Below are 22,280 nucleotides of genomic sequence, written 5' to 3'. Positions count from 1 at the left end.
ATAAATAAAATCTTAAAAAAAAAAAAAAAAGAAATGAGTGAGAAATTGGGGCGCCTGGGTGGCTTAAAGCCTCTGCCTTCGGCTCAGGTCGTGATCTCAGGGTCCTGGGATCGAGCCCCGCATCGGACTCTCTGCTCCGTGGGGAGCCTGCTTCCTCCCCTCTCTCTCTCTGCCTGCCTCTCTGCCTACTTGTGATCTCTCTCTCTCTCTGTCAAATAAATAAAATATTAAAAAAAAAAAAAAGAAATGAGTGAGAATACTGGCATAGATTGGCCTTACTCTTCTTGACCCCCCCCTACGCGGGGCTACTGAGGACACAGCAGGCATGAATAACAAGTGTTGGACAATGGGAAGCAGGAAAACTGGAGGCAGATTATAGAATAGGATCTAAAACCGCCTTGTTCCAGAGCGGTTGTGAAAATGTATATAAAGGGCCCTATGTATACAACCCTTAACTTCTCCCTGGGCCACTACTGTTTTGTTGGGAATACGTGAGGTCGCTTACAAAGTGAACGTGGTCATTGTGCAAATTTGGTGTTGTCATTTGCGACTGTGGAGGATTCCCAGGGTACAGCGTCAGATACACAGCTCCGCAGCGCCAGCTGTGGGGACCACATTTAATATGGTCCAGTTGTTAGTGAGCTTAATAAAGTGGGAAGGAAGTGAATTTTTTAAAAAGGCACTGTTTATGGACATAACATATTAAAGTGCAATCATGTGCATTTTTTTGGCCAGTTTGCACATTAAAACATGCTGTCAAAGTCTATCCTAAATGCCAACACAAACAGGGAGATATTTGATGTTTTCTTTTTTCTGGACTGAGCCCTTTTTTACATTTTTTCCCCCCTTTCCTTCTTGTAGAATTGGCTGGAATGGTTCTAAAATAGCGTCCTGAGTGAGCATTTCCACCAATTTCTTCACTTTGAAACCAGAGCATAAAAATCTAAGATACCCCATAACCTGGGCAAATTGGGTCATTAAAAATCCATGATGCTTCTCCTTCATGTAGGGAAAAAAACTCTCTGCTGCATGCATCCCTGTTATGAATGTTCGGTGCTATAAACTGTCTCCTGAAATTTCTCTTTCTAGCACGTGGTATCATTCAGCCTGTCCACACCAATGTTTCTGAGACCCGCCAGCACGTCAGAGACATGTGGAGAGATTTTTAGATACACTGATGTCTACTAGGCCCTCTTCCTCTTGGAGGGTAGGGCCTGGTCCTGTTTTAAGTCTCCTGGGTGGCCCAGGGGAGAGGACACCAGTCTACACAACGTCGTCTTAACTACTGAAGAGTGTAAGCTTTGGATTCTTTATTCTACCTCTATAAACTGGCTTGGTTATTATTATTTTAATTGCACTGAACGGTTGATTGACTGAATTCGCCCAATACCTCGCCACCTGGAAAATAAAACGGACATTATCGAACGGTCAGTTCTGAAACCTACCTTTGAAGCCAGTAATGGTTTGGTGTCTTCTATTTCGATGACCACATCCCGGCAGGGCGGGGCCGACAGAAGGGAGGCTGAAAGGCAAACAGTTTCTCACCTAAGATGCTTGGAAAAATACAGGAGTGAACATTCTAGTCCAAGTTCAAGTTCAGCAGTCACAGGGGAAGGTAGAGTTTCCTCATGGGTGGGGACTTCCTGAGTAGAGGCCCACACCCGAATGGAGAAGGTGACCCGGTAACTCATCACTTTTCCCAAAGAGTGATGTAGGGTTAGACATCTTTAAGGAATGATATGGCCCATTTTTCTCTTGTCTTGGACAATGAGCCCAGTGCCTGTACACAGGAAGGACTCCAAAAAGAATGGTGTCAATTGTGTCAATACATGTCTTCAGGATGCCGGTGGGGGGGACGGGAACCTACATCTACAGGAGCCTCAGTTTCCTGGAATCTGTTCCCAAGACACAGAAGGGCCAAGCAGGGCGAATAGTTGCCCACGTCAGGTCTGCAGGCGCAAGGGCTCACTCCACCCCTGTTCCCGCAGTGTGTGCACTGGGGGGAGGCATCACCCTGGCTGTAGGCATTTCACAGAAGACAGCTGACCTTTGAACAACACGGGTTTGAACACTGTGTGGGTCCACTTATATGTGGATTTTTCTTCAATACAGTACAGTACTGTAAGTGTATTTTCTCTTCCTTGTGATTTTCTTGATGTTTTCTCCTCTCTAGCTTACTGTATGTAAGAATACAGCATATAATACATACAACATACAAAATATGCGTTGATGGGACTGTTTATGTTATTGGTGTTTAAGGCTTCCGGTCAGCAGGAAGCCAGTGGAAGTTAAGCTTTAGGGGACTCAAAGCTGTACGTGGATTTCTGACTGCGTGAGGGTCAGTGCCCCTAACCCCCCGTGTTGTTCAAGGATCAACTGTATTTGTGGATCTGGGTTTTGGGACTAGAACAAGGGCTCAAGGGTAGCCCCTGGACTAGCCAGGTTTGTTTTCATCGAAGCCTCAATCTGGGCTAGGAGTGTGGTGAGGGGTATGTCTACCCCTTCTGGAAGATGGCACTGGGCAGTCAGTCACCAGGAGGCCAGCACCCGGACAGAATGAACTGTCAAGCCAAAAGAAGTTTCTGTTTAACCCACCCATGTAGGACATAAGACGGGAGGAAAGACACATTCTTTAGGTAGGTACTATGTGCCAGGCAGTGGATTAAGCCTCTTTCATACTTTATCTCATTTAACCCCTCAATAATCCTGCAGAATATGGGGGCACCTCAGTGTGGCTCAATTGGTTAAGTGGCTGCCTTCGGCTCAGGTCACAATCCCAGGGTACTGGGATCGAGCCCCACATTGTGCTCCTTACCCAGAGGGGAGCCTGCTTATCCCTCTCCCTAGGCCCTCTCCCCTTATTTGTGTTCTTGCTCACTCTGCTCTCTCTCATAAACAGATAAATAAATAAATAAACAAAATTAAATCTTAAAAAAAAGTCCTGCAGAATATGCACCATTATTCCCATTACAAAGACTAAAAAACAAATGGAGGCTAAGGGAATGCAAGTTACGTGCTTCAAGTTAAACACTTAGAAGTGGAAGTAGATGACCTAGGGCTGTGTGACCCCAAAGTCTGTGTTTTAACGTACCAGAGCCCAGAGCAGAGTAGGTGTTCAGTGAATGCTGGAAATGACCAGGGGGACCCTGGGGAGGCTAGGGAGACTGACATTTACTGATCATCTATGAAACCCCAGTTGCTCTGTGAGGTCATTTTACACCCACACAGAACCCCTGCATCTATCAGCAGTCTCTGCATTTGCAAGATAGTCTCCCCCAAAACTCCACACACACACACACACACACACACACACACACACACACACTCACACCTCAGAATGTGACAGCTAGTCGGGCAGGCAAGTGGGAACACAACTGTATTTGAGTTCCTTCTTACCAGCTCTCTGCTTTACCAGCCTCACAGCAACAAAGCCTCAAGAACAGGAGGAAAAAGTTACTCTGTAGGCTTCAACATTAATCCAGCCAAATACATTCCTCAATTCTTACCCTATTTCTAGTTTTAAGAAAGGACCAGATTGATCTAAAATAATAGATTCTGGTCTTGGGAACATTATGTTCTTCCCACCCCATACTCCTTAAGGATTTCCCTCTTCCAAGACTTCTCTGAAACCCTGACCACACTTCACGTTAATTACATACAGTCACTAACCAGGAGACCTCTGCCCGAGGCCCAACCCACCCAGCCCCCGACCAATAGACACCAACAGGTCGACACTCAGAGGCCAGAGAAAGATTGCAGATTTGTGATTTCACACATTTGGATCAAAGAACTTGGTCTCATGAAAGCACTAGGAAAAATGCTAGGACAACAGTGTCTCTCCCATTTAGTAACCCCAAACACAACAATGCTGCAGTGACAATAATCCTTGTTGTTAAAAAATGTTGCGATTTTAGGTATTATCAATTTAACACAAAATGCTCGGCATGGGAAATATCTGGGTAAACTCATGTAGGTTTTTTTTGTTTTGTTTTGTTTTGTTTTGCCTAAGTGTGATTGTGGATTTTATTTTTTCCCCTTCCCTTAATCAGGGACATAGGTTACTCAGACCCATGTAACAGATGAGTTTCAGATATCTGCTCTGTAAAATGAATTCTAAACCTTCTAGAAGATTAAACAGAACTGGTTAGCACTGCAACTGCTTAAACAGAAGACCTCTGTTTCAGTCTTGAGGCAGCCACGCTCAACTGAGTGAGTGTGTCTGGATTCTCCACGGGGCCTAATCTCATGATGTCAGGGGCCCTGGGACCTTGTTCCCTGTTGTGTCCCAGTCCCCAGCCCCTAACACGGGCCCTGTACCTAGTAAGCTACAAACGAGTCATTACTGAATGGGCAATAACAAAATGCTATTCACTAGCTATTATTTCTTGGGCACCTAACCTAAGTATTGTGCCTGCTCTATCATCTACTAATCCCATGACCTAAGGCAAGCCATTTAAACTCAGCACACGTCAGGTTTTCCTCCATGGGTAACCATGAAAGAACATTTTTCCAGTTACATCACAATCATGGGACGTATTCCCTAGGCCGACAGGTGGAAAGCTATAAAACCCCTCCCCCCTACTTCAGTGCTCACGAGGGGACCCCTGGATTTCCACATCAAAACATTTGTCACGTTGGACGGCGACCTCACTTCCTTATTTGTCTTCTCTGCTTGATACATGACAACCTGAGGAAGCCCTTGACATTTCCGCACACACCGAATGTGCGGCCAGGGACAGGTTCGTTCAGAAGGTAGTAGTCTGAGCACTGGATTCCCCCCAAAACAAGGTGGGAACTGAAACCCACCTCTGCCACTTACTACCTATATTACCTTGGGGAGGTTACACAGCCCACTGTAAATCAAACTGTTTGCTCATCCACATGTGCATTTTCATCTTGAGGAGGCTGGGAAAGATTAAATCAGGTCACCCACAAGAAGCCCCAAATGGTATTTATAGACTCGCCTCTTACCTTTCAGCTGAGGCACGAGGTCCTCCTTTCCCGCGTAAGGGTCACAGCGAAAGCGGTCCAGACGATCGATGGTGCACTGGCCGACGACAGGCTTCCGCCCAAACTGCCTGTGGTCGATGACCTTGATCACCAGCGGGGGCATGTACAGCTCCTCCTTGGGCAAGAACTGGGGGGGGGGGTGTCACAGAACCAGGTGTCACTCATCCGTACCCTACCAAAGGGACTGACCCAGACTCTGTTGGCCCTTTGATGTAGCTCCGGGGACTCACAGTAGGAGCTCAGGAATGTGTGTATAGGCACGCGGTGTCATACCTAGGACATGAGCCTCGAGCCAGACTGCCTGGGGTCAAACCCTCCCTCTGCCCCTAGGAGCTGCATGACCTCAGCTCTTCAAGGCCCCAGTCACGTCCTCAGTCACAGAAGGTCACACCGCTGCGTGTGATCCACTTAGCCTAGTGCATTAGGACCTGGCTGTGCTCTGGGACACTGTGCAGTTCGCGTGTCATCAGAATGAGCTCAGAGTTAGACGGAACTGAGGTAAGACTCCAAGTTCCTTTCCCCGATTCCTCCTGTTCCTCCACGTGGAACTTGGTGGCCTCGGTGGCCTCAGTGACCTTGTCTGATTAGGGAATCGTGGGCTGGTCCTGGGTGTGCCTGGTAGGGGCTCCAGAGAAAGCTTCATCTCTGGCCTTGCACAGGAGGAGAAGCTGGGGCGGGCGGAGCAGCTCTCGTCACTCCCGCTGAGACTAGATTCAGACCGGAACTTGGGGCAGCGGGCACGGCTGGAGGGAGTGGCCTGAGGCCATCACTTTGGGATTCTGGCTTGGAGCGTCCAGGCGCACCCCACCTGCAGCACTGTAGGGGAAAGCGCATGGACTTTGGAGTTGAAGGAACCCAAGTTCAGATTCTGGCCACCTGCTTGCCAGCTGTGTCCCTGCGTAAATGAGTTAACTTCTGGGTTTCCTCCAAAGGGGGTATATGAGGACTGAAAGCCACATGCCCAGCTGGGCAAGACCAAAGGCGACATGTGGCTGGCTCAGGGCTGTCCAGTCGTCACCTCCAGCACAAGGGCCGCAGCCTGAAGGGTATGGTCTGACACTCACTGTGGGACTTGGATAAGGTGCCCCCCTCTCTAGCCCTCAGTTTCTTCATCTGTAAGAGCAGGCGTTAAACCCCATGACCCTAGAGTTTGAGAAGGGTGTGTTAGTGACACCACATGACTAGGGAGGGAAACAGAATGTGCAGGTGCTGGGCCTCTGCTCCATCACGCTAAGGTAATGCCTTGATTTTCCCTCTTTTATATAGTACAGTGAGAAGGGAAGACTTTTCTTAAAAACAAAACAAAACAAAACAAGGGACGCCTGGGTGGCTCAGTTGGTTAAGCCGCTGCCTTCGGCTCAGGTCGTGATCCCAGGGTCCTGGGATCGAGTCCTGCATTGGGCTCCTTGTTCAGGGGAGAGCCTGCTTCTCTCTCTGCCTCTGCCGGCCACTTTGCCTGCTTGTGCTCTCTCTCTGACAAATAAATAAATAAAATCTTTAAAAAACAAAATGAAACACTAAGGATGTAACTGCTTTCAAAGCGGAAGGACCGGGTGATCTCTTCTGGCTGCAAAGCCCTGTGGGATCTATGACAGAGGGCCGTGAGCCGGATCTGACTCTGTCCCTTCCTAACAACCAGCGGGGGACCTCCACGGAGCCAAGTGCGTGCCCTCCACTGGAGGTGGGGCACGTCAAGGGCCCCATCACCCCAAGCGGGCTCTACAGCTGTCCCTTGCCCAGCCAGCCAATCCCCGTCTGGATGCTTCCAGTCCACGTACACCTGCAGGGGCAGGACTGAGGGTCCGTGTTCCACCCTCCAGGGCAGGGACCAAAAGCCTGTACATGAGAGCTGACTAGATGGGAAGTTTATTTGAGAAAGACATAAGTATTCTTCACAAATATTTCTATATCACTGGAGATGTGTGAAGCTTCAAGAAACCATTACCTACAGTGTGAGAATCTGAGGGAGAAAAGTCACTGGAGGCTGAATCCAAGGCAGGGTTTTTCTAGTTGCTGTCAGAGTTTAGAAATAAATAAATAATATGTGTGTGGCATGGGGGGGGGGATGTGATCTCTATATATCCACATGTTGAATACAATTCAGCTACTCAACACACATGTGCTATTAGAATACTGTACCACTTTCATGAAGAGAACAGAACTCGGGAAGTTGGGCGTCTTCTTTAGGTTTTTGATCACGACTGATTCTACCCTTTCCCCTCCACACTCCACAACGAGGCTGGGGGAGGTGATCGAAGCCATCTGGTAGTTTTTCATGTTTCTTAAGCCCCAAGCTAGAATCTAAGAAAGCCATATAAAGAGAGAGGAAGAAAAGTCAGTGAATTACAAATGATATTCAAAGGAAAAATTCTTCCTTTATAACTGGTAAATTCTTTAAGACTGACTTGTACAGATTTGCCTAAAATCTCTGAGACTCTTATCCTAGAAAGCCTGTAGGTCATGCAGAGAAAGCAGTTTTGTCCCTCTTCTTCGGCCTGAGCTGCTAAAATGCAGAGCAGTGAGGGGTACAAGAATCGAATCCTGGCTGGGAACCCTGACAAGTGTGGAAGCTCTCCATCCCATCTGCCAACAGGACTGACGGGTCTTATCTACCACAGGGTCATTCTGTGGATCAAGTGTAAACTCCTTAACATGGTGTCTGATGTACAGCATTCAAAAACGAAGGCTGTTATTTAAAGCTATTTGCTTTGGTCTTCAGGATCTCTGAGCAAGACAGCCTAAGAAGGGAAATCTCAGCATATCGGCAGCTTGACTGCACAAAGGGGAGACTAGAGGGCAGACCGGACACTATCCACGAAGGTACCCATTAGCTCCAGCAGCCTGTGTCTGCTCTGCCCGACACGTCACCATGTCCCATTGCTCCCACCCCTCTCTTCACCTTCGGCCCCCTGCGCGGGTGCCCTGCTCTCTGGACACCCGCGTGCACGCATGCACACGTGCACGCACACGCGCACACAGGCACGCTGCTCTCAGTCTGCCTTCCCTCTCCCAGCTCTCCAGCTGACACGGCAAACTCCGCAATCTCCAGCTCCTAGTAAATGAGAACTCTAGATTCCCTCAGGAACGCTGGAACAGACCAGTTCTTATTGCGACAAGCTGTTTCCATGCGTTATTTCAGATTTTTGGACAAATTCTCTAGGAAGTTGGAGACAGCAAGAGAATATGTAGCAAGATTCCATTTCCTCTGAGAGAGGCCGGTTCTGTAGCTATGTCATTTGACTTGATCAGTAAAACTGAGGGAAAGCCGCGTACCTCAATAGCAGTGAGCTGAACCACAGGCCGGATCCCCTGGGGGACCATGTATAGATTTGGCGCCCTTTGTGAGGGAAGGATGGGGAGGTTGGAGCCATCCTGTAAAACAAACATGGGAACATCAATGCCTCACGTTAGTTCAAGTAAATGGTGTCGTGGAATATTAGCATGCATCTTAAACAGCTACAAGGAAAGATGTATGCGTGCAAGTTCGGTAAGTACCTTTTGCCTCAGAATCAACTCTGCAGTTATGAGGACATCCCCAAAGGCTTTGTCTCCGTTCATTACGGGGTGCCAGAGAAGTTTGGGTGTGACATCCGTTTCTGAGTTTAGTTTTACAAGAGGAGAGCACATGCTTCGTCCTAAAAATTCATCCTTGCCCTAAAGAAACAAGCAATCCTTAAAATCTTCAGCAAATATCCCAATAGACCTCCATCATTCCCCAAGCCATCTTAGAAATTCTAAATTACCTACCACTTGGTCATTGTCAAAAAGTTCGATGATAACTTTGGGTGGGTTCTGTAGAACTGTCTGCGGCTCCCCGTAGATTTCAATTTCATCAAATATAATGGTCTGGTCCCATGTGGGATTCAGAGTTGAGTGGATGATCTCAGTGGTTTTGCTTCGATGGAGGAAGGAGACGTGAGCGTATGGATCTAAAACAGGAAAAGAGAGTAACCATGTGGCCATGGCTAAAGTCTAGCTCCCCAGAACCCCTCATTTCAATCGCACACTCATCCTCCACTTGTACTGATTACAGACCCTCTCCACCACCTGGGAGATAGACTGCCAAAGCAACCTTGGGAAAGAACAAAGCTGGAGGCACCATGCTTGGCTGGTTTCAAACTATATTAAAAAATTATAGTATCAAAACTGTATGATATTAGCATAAAAACAGAAACATGGGCCAATAGAACAGAACAAAGAACTCAGACATAAATGCATGCATAGGTGATCAACTAATTTCCAAAACAGGTGCCAAGTGTACACAGTGGAGAAAGGACAGAACGAATTTTTGATAAGGGCACCAAGAATGCACAATGAAGAAAGGATAGTCTCTTTGAGAAATGGTGATTCAGCCACAGGCAGAATAATGAAACCAGAGTCCCATTCTACACCATACACAGAAACCAACTCAAAACAGACTAAATACTTGAGCATAAGACTCAAGACCACAAGACTCCTAGAAGAATATATAAGGGGTAAGCTTCTTGACATTAGTCTTGGCAATGACTTTTTTGGATCTGACACCAAAAACACAAGCAGCAGAAGCAAAAATGAACAAGTAGAGCTTGTTCCAAAAAAAAAAAAAAAAAAAAAAGTTTTTGCACAGCACAGGAAACAATCAACAAAATGGAAACCCATGGAATGGGAGAAAGTATTTACAAACCACACATCTGATAAGCAGTTAATATCCAAAATATGCAAGGAACTTATACAAAATGGCAAAAAGCCCAAATAACCCAATTAAAAAATGGGCAAAGGACCCGAAGAGATGAAGAAGGCCTACAAATGGCCAAAAGGTCCGTGAAAAGGTGTTCAACATCACCAGTCATCCGGGAAGTGTGAATCAAAACCAGAATGATATGTCATCTCACACCTGTTAGGATGTCTATTATCAAAAAGACAGGAGATAACCAGTGTTGGCGAGGATGCAGAGGAAAGGAGAGGCTCGTGTGCTGTTGGTGGGAACGCAAACAGGCGAGCCACTGTGGAAAACAGTACGGAAGTTCCTTAAGAAATGAAAAACAGCACTGTCCTATGATCTAGCAGTCCCACGTCTGGGTACTTAACCAAAGCAAATGAAATAATGATCTCAAAGAGCCACCCAGGCTCCCATGTTCACTGCAGCATTATTCACAATAGCCACGGCATGGGAGGAACTAAGTATACACTGACAGATGAGGAAATGAAGAAAATGTGGTATGTATGTATGTATGTATGTATGTATATGGGTACATATAATTCAGCCTTGTAAAAAGAAGGAAATCCTGTCATTTGTGCCAACATGGATGAACCTGGAGGGTCCTCTACTAGGTGAAATAAGCCGGCTTGAGAAAGACAAATACGTTATCACTTCTGTGTGGAGGTCCCCCCACACCTCTGCAAAAACCGATCTAACAGAAACAGAGTAGAATGAATGGTGCTTGCCAGGGGCTGGGGGATGGGGGAAGTGGGGAGTGGTGCGTAGAGCGGTACAAATTTCAGCTGTAAGATGAGTACGGCCTGAGGACCTAATGTCTAACACAAGGACGACAGCTGCCAAAGGTATCGCAAAACTGCAGTTTGCTTAGAGAGGAGAAGCTGAATGTCTGTCTCCCATTCACAGAAGTAACTCTGTGAGGTGACCGGTGTGTAGTTGTGGGAACTTTTCATAAGGTAGATCAAACTGTCACGTTGTATACTTTCATTAAACAACTTTGTCTATGATACCTCAGTGAAGCTGAAGAAAAGATAAGTAAAAGAAAAGTAAAAAAGAAGCTTCTGTCTGCTTCTCTCCCATGCTAAAGAACCTCCCAGAAGTTCTGCAATTGCCTGGGAGCTGACCTATCTGAGCAATAGCCTAACATCTAACCTGAAAGCGTTGCATCATCTAAGAGGCTGCTTTGTTTCTAGCACCGCAGCCCCACTCGAATGGGACCCTTTGCTTTTGCATCGATCATCTATCTTGTGTCTTAAACAGCAAGGTACCTGCCTGAGTTGTAGGCAACTTTAGTCAAGATTTGGGATTAAGATTCTAACTTTGACTTTCGGTGATTGAGTGCCCCCTGGTGGTGAATATTCAAAAAGGCCTTCAAACCCGGTTTGGAGATGTGTATGAAGAGAGTAACTTGGAATCTGCTCTAACTGGTAAGAAAAGGAAGCCATTCACAAACTGGTTACATTACATGCATAACATTGATTACATCCCATACTCGGAACACAGCTCGCAAGTGACGTGAGCATGCTAGAGTGCCAGGCAACTGCTTTACGAGTTGTTTCCATCAAAGCTCAGCTGGCCTTTGAGTCCTGAAGTGGAAATCTCCCCAGGACGCCAGGATGGCCTCCGAACCATTCACCATCCCCCCAGCAATAGCACAGACCCTCATCAGCAGCCCCCTGGCCTTCTCCCTGCCCTGCCCACAGCCTTCCCCTTGGAACCAGTCCAAAGGCCACGAAACGAGCTGGGTTTCGTGGCTTTATGGTGCAGGGAATTTGGAGAACAGGCCACAGCAAGGTCAAAATGGACTCCACACTGCCTCAAGCCTGGTGTTGCAGGCAAATGGGGGAACTCGTGGTCTTTCTGTCAACTCAAGGGAGCTACAAAAAATATATAAAGGGTCTTAACTTACCGATCAGCCCAAGAGCCCAGGGTGTGTGTATATGTATGTGTATGTATATCTGTTGCATAAGCAGAGAGCAGAAACTGCTTTTCTTCTTGGTGCTTTTTATTAGTCAATCAATTAATGATTATTAATCTTAAAAGACTGTCTTCTGGGTATCTTCTGGTACCCCCCGCACCCAGCAACAGGACTCAACACACTGAGTGACTAGTTAATGACTGAGCAGTTCATGTCACACAAATCATAACTCATCTCAATATGGAAGTCCTTTCTGATGGGAGAAATTACTAAAAGCACGCACTTGATGAACAGCAGAATCAAGCTAGCCGGCTGCGCAAATAACGTGTAAGATGGAGATTTTTGCCCCTTTACCTGAAAAACTATCCTTGTCTAGAGCCATGAGGTTCCTGGCTTGATAGATATAGCAGCGCAGATGGTAAATGTAGACTCCTAGAAAGAACAGGATGGAGGTTACTCACAAGAAACATAACACTGTCAACTGCAAATTTTCTGGAATATTTGGAGATGATCCATGTTTCAGATACATGGGTCATTCAAATCTACTTCTCCACACTAAAAAGCATAGGTACTGGTGATGACATGTGTTCCCAAAGGAGTTCTGTTTCCTATAAAATAAAACTAACTTTAAAAAATACTACAGTAAGTTCAGTGCAAGTGTATCACTCAAGAGAATATTACTCCTGTTGTAAAACCTGGATTTAGGCCACTGCTTGTCATCACAGACCTCGGCAATGAAACTTGGTTTCCAAGAGTTATAGAAATAGGGCTTCCTACATTATTCCAGCCCCAGATCTAGGAAGCAGCTATCTGTTAAAAGTTCCTTTGATACTTCAAAATCTTTATACTCCTGATCCTTATATTAATGTACATATGCTCCTCCCCCCCCCCCCCCGCCCCTGGGCCCCACTATTCTGGGAGTCAGACTGCTTGAAATCTTGTCTATAGTGCTCTAAGATGAGGACAACAATAACACCACCTTCTAGGGTGGTTATGAAGATTAAATGAGTTAATATATGCACAGTGTGTGGTACATGACAAACCCTAGATAAGCATTTGCTATCTAGGTTTGCCTAGATAGTAGGTATGCCTCATTCCAAAATTCCTAAAGATTATCACTGGAACCAACTTTAACTTTTTGAACCTCTTTTTCTAATCAAAACAATCTTTTGGGGAGCTTAATAGACAGAATGAGTACATATTGGACACACGTCAAAGTCAATGACTTGATGACCCTCCACCCCAAATATGATTTTTAAAAGTATATCTGAAAAAATCCTCTTCATCAAGTGATGGAAATAAAAGTCATATTTGCATAAAGACATTTTAATCCTATTTGGTGATTCAGAGAGTTTTCTTGAGATAAGTCACAGCAGCGGAATGCACAAATCCATTTAAAACTTACTGTCAAAGTTACAGGAAACAATGGGAGTGTTTGCCCCAAACACAGTGGTGGCACTGTACTTCTGCTTGTCCATGCTCTTCTCCTCTCCATCCTCAGTCGTGTCTGCACCCTAAAGAGGCAGAAAGGTCTGTTACCAATGCTTCAAAACCAAGAGGCAAGAATTACAAAGAAACAGAATGGTAGTTTTATTTTTTTTTTAAGATTTTATTTATTTGACACAGAGAGATCACAAGTAGGCAGAGAGGCAGGCAGAGAGAGAGAGAGAGAATGAAACAGGCTCCCTGCTGAGCAGAGAGCCCAACTCAGGACTCGATCCCAGGACCCTGAGATCATGATCTGAGCCAAAGACAGAGGCTTTAACACACTGAGCCAACCAGGCGCCCCAGAATGGCAGCTTTTAAAAGAGACCTTCCTCATCCAATCACTCCATTTTTAAATAAAGATGAATAAAGCCCAACACAACAAGTGTCTCGCCCAAGGTCACTTAGCTGGGAAGCCACAGAGCAAGAAGCTGAAGCCAGTCTTTTGCCTCAAGTCCTGGCTTATCAAAACCTGATGCTGAAAATTTAAAAGAGGAAAAGCATAAAGGATAAATAAGGGGACTAAAAGGGTGAGAGGAGGAGGAGGAGAATAAGCAACAGAAAAACATAGCAGGGTCATTGTGCAGAAATAGAAAAATAGGCTGCATCTGGAAATGGTTCCCAACCACCATGTTGTTTTAGATGGACCACTGCCATTTCCTTATTCATTCCTTCTACTTTTAGGCTCGCCCCTGCCCGCTGTCTTTATTATGCTTCCATATGAATTATTCTCTAATTCCCTGAGCCATCCTTCTGTTTTTCTCCCCCTCACATCTGTACATTTAACTTTCTTGGTTGGTTGAACAGTTGTAGTTTCCAAGGTGTAACGTAAAGAACCTGTGCCTGGGATGTTAACAGGTGTTATCTGCAGCAAGGGTTTTAAGAGAGATATCTTTGGAAAATGTTGGGTGAAACAACACTAAACAGGTGTTGTCTTCAGTAGAACTTCTTAGAACCTTTCCTGTGTTCATGGCGTATTCATGCAACAAAGGTTACTGAGCACCTAGGGTGTATAGCTTTCTCCCAAAATATCTGCAGTCCTGAAGCACTGGAGGGGTCCCTGTGGAGTCAGTGTGTTTCCTGGAGTCAGTGTGTTTCCAACACTCATCTATTTTCCCTACACCAATGTTATCGGAGCTTTGAGTACTGTTACTTACCAGGGCACCTTCAAGTTTAAAGATGGCAGCTGCACCATGTGTTTCTGAAGGAGCCATTTTTCTTCTCCAGCGTCGGCGGCGAAAGGTATCTGAACTACGTTGTTTCCAGTGAAATTTCCAGCCAATTAAAGAAGCATATTCCCAGCCCTCCCGATCTTCATATTCTTCCATGGCCTAGAACAGAAGTAAACCTTTAAATGCTAATGATAATCATCATCATAACAATAACTGTATTATCCCTTAATTGATAAGCACATTATTTGGTCAATCAACAAGCAGGTATTGAAAATCTCCTCCATTCCAAGCACTGTGTTTCGAGTGATACAGCAAAGAACCAAGTGGGCGGGCTGTCTGCCCTGGCACAGCTGACGGGACTGTGGGAACATGGACAGATAACCAGGCAACTGACACGGAATGAGACATTGAGAAGGTAATGCCTATCCCGTCAGGAGAGGCACCTTATTCAGACTTGGGGAGGGTTAAGGAAAATGGATTCTTTCCCAAATTGCTTTCCTCACTTCATTAGCTCATAAGACATTGTTATTGTGATATAGTTTGGAAAAAAATGACACCACTCTCCCCAGGATTTAAATGTCTCATCTAAGCTAGTAGCTGGCATTAGCTCACTAAGAAGTAAGTGACAGATCAGAGTATATTACTTCTGTAGTAACTAATAACTTATGAAGATAGGACTTTCTATCCTAAAAACTGTTCGTATATAAATGCCCTCCATTTCCAACGTTTCAGGCAATTCAATAAATACGAGTGTCTAGCGTATGACAGGGATTGTGTTAAGGGCTGAGGAAGCAGGTGAAGAACAAGACAAGACCAGGTCCTGGCCTTCATGCAGTTGACACTGACTGGTAGAAACTGTATGGAAATATCTTAAAAGTATGATTAGATTTAACAAATGCAAAATAATACTGAATAATATTTATGATCTCAGAAGTAAGAGCTCTACATGGGTTATTATCATTGTAGGATATTTTTTTCAATTTTGAATAAACACAATTCCATAATACCCTAATTAAAACATGGTATTATACCCATTTTGCAGATGAGAAAGGAAATGAGGCCAAGATTTGAGTCCTTGATATCTCATTCCGTGTACTGAACTCTTGCCACTCCTTCATTGTGCTACCAAGATCATTTCTATGGCTGCTCAGTAGCGGTTCTCATCATCTCGCCTACTTCAGATCGCCTGGAAGACCTGGTGAAAGAGACTGCTGGGCCCCTCCCCTGGAATTCTTCTATCAGTAGGTTTGGGGTGAGGCGTTTCTAACACATTCCCAGGTAATGTGTTATTGCTGGTTGGGGTGGGGAGCTCTTTTTGAGAACCACTGAGCAGGGAGGGCCTCGGGCCCGTGACTGGCGGCCCCCTCCCCCTCCATGCCAGCTCTCACCCTTGCAGTGCTTGAAGCGCTTTGTGTTAAATCCTTCTTGCGTTTTCGGACCAGCCTTCGCCGTCTATGAGTATGATACATTTTCTCAGCTGCAACCCAGGATTTGGGCTTATTGTCGGGAGGGATGGTAATTCCATACTCCCAGCCTGGAAGAGAGTTTGCAAACGGTTATCCCAAAGAGATGCATTTGCTAGATTGCCAGATAAACTTCTGGGAAACATCCAGTCACACTCTCTGCTCCCGCAATATTCTCTCCTGTGCCAGTGACTGTCCCTGCTCTTTTCACTTTGCTGCAATTCAGCCCAACGGAATGTAGCTCTGTTCCCCTGGATCGCTCTGCAAATACCTTCCTTTGCGGCCTGGCCTCGGGTTCTCCTCTCCTTTCATCCCAATTACCCTTACTCATGGTAATTAAGTGCATCTAAGCACAGTGCAAGAGGCAGCTGGGGACAGCTGGGGACAGATGTGGCCTGTGTGGTTACACAGCAGGTTTTATTATTATTTTTTTTAATTTAATTTTTTAAAAGATTTTATTTATTTATTTGACAGACAGAGATCACAAGTAGGCAGAGAGAGAGAGAGAGAGGAGGAAGCAGGCTCCGCGCAGAGCAGAGAGCCCGATGCGGGGCTCAATCCCAGGACCTTGGGATCATGATCTGAGCCAAAGGCAGAGCCTTTAACCCACTGAGCCACCCAGGTGCCCCTACACAGCAGGTTTTAAATCCCAGCATCACCACACGCTGGCTACTTACTAAAAAAGTTTCTTGCAGATTAGTAAACCCGTCTATGGCCCAGTTTCTCCAGCATAAAGGTAAAGTACACTTTTTAAAAAAGAATTTATCAAGGAAATGCCTGCAAATCACTAGGACTATGCTTAGCACATAGTTTGTGCTCAATCAATGCTAACTATTATTATAAGGCTTGGTGTGTGCATCAAGATCAGCAAAGAATCCATAATCTACTTGAAACCTTCTTTATCCAGGCTTGTTCTTTCATAAGGAAAAAGAATCAGATTTTCTCTTTTGGTATTTCCATATGTTATAGTTCATTTAACTTCAGATTACTGTTATAGGAAAGGATAAGCACCATTAATGGAAGCTATGTCAATAATCTACATTACTTTGTGTCATTTATACTTCAAAAAAAAAAAAAGCCACAAAACAATCTGTATTATTGAATAGGGTGACTTTTTTTTAATTCTTATTATTTATTCATGAGAGACACAGAGAGAGGCAGAGGGACAAGCAGACTCCCCAATGAGCAGGGAGCCCGATGGGGGACTCGATCCCAGGACCCTGAGATCATGATCTGAGCTGAAGGCAGCCACTTAACTGACTGGGCCACCCCAGCGCCCCTGAACAGGATGACTTTCAAGGCATTTTACAGTCCTTCTTCCTGAGCCCCAGTCCTTACAACCCCCTTCCTGAGTGTGATGTTCCCAGAGGGCCTCTGGGGTGTGATGAGAACAGAGAGCACCCACATTCCACTTCCTTCCCAGATTCACATTCTGGATCCCCAGCCTCTCAACGTGCAGACACCGGGCTCACTGTGATCTTGTATTTTTCACTCTTGCTGCCCCGACCTGCACCTGTCCAAGTCCTTCCTTGTCCTTGGATTTTGCATCTGAATAGTAACAGGTACTATCCAAGACTGGACTGTCACAGCCCAACAGAAGTAGGACTCCTCCCCCTAAGGAAACTTCGCTCTGGTTAACCGGGGCCTTGCTGCTGAGAACCCACCAGGTATTAGATCTAAACTGTTACCTTTCTCATCCACGGCACGATTTATATCATATACCCATGCATCATCTTCCCACTCCCAACCTGGAGGGCATGTCAACTCGCCAGGTGATGCTGCTTTATCACCGTTCTGTAGAAAGTCAAAACAAAACAAAACAAAAAAATGAAGAAAAGTAAGCCAGAGTGTCAGGTGAGATGCAAAGGGGAGAGACCCCTCACACTCAACAATGGGTATTCACATGCTAACTTATGAATCTCTGATCTCTATGCACAATCGCTACAAAAAAGTTGCTTTTTAGAATACCCTGTTTCCACTATTGGGGGTATTGTTGGGTCGAGCCATGGGAAATTGTTGCTGTAGATAAAAAATGGTCAAATATCAGCAATTTCATAAGGTTCAACTTAATATTATGAAATGGCACACCTCTCTTTATGAGGAGTTATATTGGAAAGAAACCATCAGAGATGGATAAAGCATGAAAAACACATGTTTTCAAGCACAAGGTAATGTCACTGGAAGTTCTAGATGCTCATCATGTAAGACCGAGCAAGGTTTAGGTTAAATACTTACTACATTAAAACTGACATTTGTGAAAAAAAAGTTCCTAAGAACAGAAATAAAGGTGGTCCATAAACATATGGAAAATGCTCAGTCTAACTTTATTTTTTCAAATTTATTTTCAAATTATTTATTAATTTTTAGGTTGGGTGGGGGGCGCAGTGTAGAGGGAGAGTCAGAATCTTAAGCAGGCTCTTGCCCCTCACTGAACCCGACATGAGGCTCGATCTCATGACCTGAGCTAAAATCAAGACTCAGATGCATAACTGACTGAGCCACCCAGATGCCCCCAGCTGCACTTAAATTAAGAGTAGTGGGGTGGGGGCTGGATGGCTCAGGTGGTTAAGCATCTGCCTTCGGCTCAGGTTGCGATCTCCAGGTCCTGAGATCAAGCCCCACATCGGGCTCCTGGCTCAGCGGGAAGTCTGCTTCTCCCTCTCCCTCTGCCTCTCCCCTGCTTGTGCTCTGTCTCTCTCTCAAATGAATAAATAAAATCTTTTAAAAAAATTAAGAGTGAGAAAATGGAAAGGACATCAGGGCACTGACAAAGTTGTTGGAGTAGAGGTAGTGAGTGTTTAGGAAAACAGCCCTTGCATACGCTGTTGCTGGAAATACAAACTTACACAATCTATTTGAAAGTGGTGTGGCAGTATTTACTAAAATGCGCACGCACTGAAATCTGACCAGACCCATCCAGGGATCTCTCCTGGGGATAAACTTTCACAAGTGAAAAAAAATGAAGTGAATAAGTATGTTTACCACTGCACGGCTTGAGAAAACCAAAGACCGGAAAAAAAATCAAAATGTCCACAAGGAGAGGATATTTAAATAAGTTATAGAGGGTGCACATAATAAGACACCCTGCAAGCATTTTTAAAGAAAGCTCACCGATCCATACGTATTGGTATGAAAGGACGCCCAGATATACTGTTGTATGAAAAATACAAGTTGCTGATTCTATTTAGGTGCGGGGGGAAAAAGAAGTTAGATAGTTGGTTTTAACAGAAACACGATTTCAGTGATTATCACTGCGGGATGGAATGTAAGTATGGGAGAAGAATTACTTTTCATTTCCTCTGTGCTGTTTGTACATTTTGAAAGACATACACGTTCCGTTTGTTGTGATTTAAAAAATACATAAATATATACAATAAAAAACATTGCACGACTCAAACGTTACCGTGTACTAACATCTAGTTCAGCAGACCCCATGTCTTTTCTAGAGAAAACCATCAGAGGTGCACTGGTGTGGCTTCAACCCAAGGCAAGGCTATTCAGGACACGAGACAGAGCAGAAGAGAAGGGGAGGCCGTGCCTTATGGTCCGTGGATTCGGAGGTCACGGTTCCCAAGAGTCAGGGTTTGAGGCTGTCTGGGGTCGGGGGCAGGCCACTCACCGCATCGGTGTAGGTGTCCTCGGCTGGCTTCCACTCGCCCCCGGGGTAGCGACTCTCGTTCTGGTACACTTCATCTGTGAACTCCGTGTGACCCGCATCCGCCTCGGTCAGCAAGCTGCGGGCCAAGCTCGCGTTACCAAAGGAGCAATGGTAGCCAACAATCCCAGCTCTGCCCTGTGGTCGGGAAACATCTACTCGGGTTCCCTCCTGACACTAGCCCTTGGGTTCTCCACCAAACCCTTCCTGCTAATAATTTCTGACATTCTTTTGAAGAAGGGGCCTGCGGGAACAATGAGACCTAAATCACAGAGGACCCCTCAAGTTAGCAGTAATCGGGGTGGGGACTGGGAAAACAGTCTTGTGGGCAGCTCCTTATACAGACCTCATGTTCTGTAATTTGGTTTCAGTTCAGGGCCGTTCAGCTTTTTTGCAGCAAAAAGCCTGGCTAACAGTTCAAAAGAATAGGATGTTGTCCATCCTCATTCCCCCTATTTTAAAAAATGGAGTGGAGACAGTCTCATGAGGCCAGGTGTGGAAATTTTTATTCATGACTTGCATGATCTACGTAACACAAGCTGAAGGGAGGAGTTTAAATTTTCTGGATAATTCCTAGGTTGACGGCCAAACCAGGTCATTTAAGACTCCAAACTCCATTTAGGTACTTAAGAACCCATACCGACTCTCTGCCATGCCAGCTTTGCTCTTGGATTTGGAACTATTTTGACAACCCATAAAGGAAAGTATAGAGGCTCCAACTCTGATTTAAGTCTTCTGCCAGGGACCCACTCAAGTGAGCTTTCTTTTTCTTTTCCCTGTCCCGACATCTTTTCCCTGCTGAATCCTCCCCAAGAATCAAGCACTGGAAAGAAATCAGAATAGAAGTGGCCCCAACTATTTGTATAAATTTGTATAAATTTAGCTCATCCCATCATTTTCTGGGCCCCAGAGGAGGAGAACAGAAGATCTGGCTGCCGCCTCTGGGGTCCCATTGAGCCCTGACATGCTCTGACCCTCCGCTTTTCCAAACACAATGCCTCCGCCTTTCCCTGTCCTCACTAACCTTCCTTCCTTCTCTCCCATTCAAATCCTATTTCCCCTCTCCTCACCAGCAACCCCAACTCTATCCAAAGCAAGCTGTCGTGGGTTTAAAGCAATCATGAGCAATCATCAGGGCTTAACATACCAGACCAGACCCAGCACGCTCATTTCCCTCCTTCCCTAATGCCTGTGATCACAGGAAACAAATGTGGACAGAGAGGAAGAACTGTAGTTTGAGGCCTTGAAATCCAACTTCACAAACTTGTTTCCTTCAAACTCAAGAATGCTGTCGTGAGGTGGAGAAGAGGGAGCTCTGACTCTGATGCTGTTGGCAACATTCAGGGACCCAAACTCCAGGGGACGTATACTTGCCTCCTCTCTACTGTTCCTTTCTTTTAATAATACGCTTTTGAGACACAGTTCACATATGATACAGTCCACCCATTAAAAGTGTACCCTCTACTGTTTCTCTGTTTCTTACAGACACACCAGCATAATAGTTGAGTGCTGGTTTTGGTGCCCAGGCTGGACTGGTAGCACCTACAACCTACGTGTTTTGGACATGTTACTTAATCTCTGTCAGTCTCCATTTCCTCACCTATTAAGTGGAGATAATGCTACTATTTGTCAGGAGGTAAGTCTATATGAGTTTCTGCAGTGTCAAGGATATTTATAGGAGGAATAATTTTGGAAGACAGAGAGACAGTGTCTCTCATTCTCTCTCAAGCAAAGGGCCAGCATGCTTGCTTGCTATCCATTATAAAAGATTCAGGCTCCCTAAGCTCTGGTTCCTCTCTGGTCATACAACCACTTCATGGTTAAGTGTCTGACCATCTCCTTGTCGCCCTGTGGGAACTGGGGCTGTGAGAACCAGAGCAGATGTGAATACTGATACTGCTATAGCTGTTGGCAGCAAAGTCCTTTGTCTCTGACCCAGGAATCCTGTGTCTCCTGCCAGTATCCATGAAGTATGGCAGGTAACCTTGTTAACTTGCAAGTAAGCTAAAAATCTCAGACCCTTTCTAGTTTTTGACAACCACCTACCCTGTAGGGTTAGAGGCCAGATTCAATAAAGTGATTAGTACATTGGTGCTTAGCTTACTGCTTGACACATTCAGGCAAAATAAGTTAATAAATGTTAGTACCATGTGCTTTTTATATTCCTTGTTTTATTATGGGGCACCAATAACATATTTTAAGTTTCTGTGGACTTATTTTGCTCAGTGGATGTTATATGAATATTACCAAGAATAATGATGGACAAGATTCATTAAACAATTTCTAGGGAAAGGCTTCATTGTCATCCTTTTTTCTAAAAAAATGGAAAAACTTACCTTCTTTCAGGATCAACTATCCAGTCTCCTTCCCATTCCCAGCCTTTTGGAGGCAAAAAGAATTCCCTCTTGAGTTTTATTTTTCCTGTGACATCAGAAAATTTATGACGACCCACTAATCCAGAAGTGCCCCATTTTCCAAACACAAGAGCTTGGTTTTCATACTGTTAAAAACAAATTAGAGAGAAACCGTCAGAGAGAAGGAAATAAAGCCCACTCATAAATTTTTAAGCCCATTTTAGCTAAACCGTGATAGAAAGTGAAAAAAATTTATACCCAGAAGGCACGGACCTAACTTGGGCTGCTACTAATTATGTAACTTTGGTTAAATCACTCATCCTTCTTGACTCAGTATTCCCATCTCTTCACTGGGGATAATACCACGGTTCCCATAGAATTGTTCAAATGTGCAGCTGAAAGTACTTTGTAAATAGTGATGTATCACACTAATTGCTTCTATTATTATACTGAATGGCTCCAAATGGTTCTCTGAAGCCAATTTTTGAATACCCATAAATCCTCAATGTGCAGGCTTCTAAGAGTTT

At 45.0% G+C, this 22,280-nt stretch overlaps 1 protein-coding gene across 4 annotated transcripts in view; it reads right to left on the bottom strand.

Moving 5' to 3' along the window:
* MYOF (myoferlin) overlaps positions 1 to 22,280 on the bottom strand; it is a 156,272-nt gene that overhangs the window by 28,077 nt on the left and 105,915 nt on the right. For all 4 annotated transcript variants that reach the window (XM_032836238.1, XM_032836258.1, XM_032836249.1 and 1 more), the window contains 13 exons: positions 21,736 to 21,899; positions 19,364 to 19,478; positions 17,433 to 17,538; positions 15,670 to 15,815; positions 14,267 to 14,440; positions 13,030 to 13,138; positions 11,979 to 12,056; positions 8,758 to 8,939; positions 8,506 to 8,664; positions 8,284 to 8,382; positions 7,150 to 7,311; positions 4,972 to 5,137; positions 1,446 to 1,522 (listed from right to left, as the gene is read on the bottom strand). In XM_032836238.1, coding sequence (XP_032692129.1) covers positions 1,446 to 1,522; positions 4,972 to 5,137; positions 7,150 to 7,311; positions 8,284 to 8,382; positions 8,506 to 8,664; positions 8,758 to 8,939; positions 11,979 to 12,056; positions 13,030 to 13,138; positions 14,267 to 14,440; positions 15,670 to 15,815; positions 17,433 to 17,538; positions 19,364 to 19,478; positions 21,736 to 21,899 — 1,737 coding nt within the window. The remainder of the gene's footprint in view (positions 1 to 1,445; positions 1,523 to 4,971; positions 5,138 to 7,149; positions 7,312 to 8,283; positions 8,383 to 8,505; positions 8,665 to 8,757; positions 8,940 to 11,978; positions 12,057 to 13,029; positions 13,139 to 14,266; positions 14,441 to 15,669; positions 15,816 to 17,432; positions 17,539 to 19,363; positions 19,479 to 21,735; positions 21,900 to 22,280) is intronic.

This window comes from Lontra canadensis, unplaced genomic scaffold (genome assembly GCF_010015895.1).
Source record: "Lontra canadensis isolate GAN:19392208 unplaced genomic scaffold, GSC_riverotter_1.0 scaffold3, whole genome shotgun sequence".
Lineage (NCBI taxonomy): Eukaryota > Metazoa > Chordata > Mammalia > Carnivora > Mustelidae > Lontra > Lontra canadensis.
The sequence above is the reverse complement of the archived record's forward strand: the minus strand, read 5'-3'. Positions and strand labels throughout refer to the sequence as shown.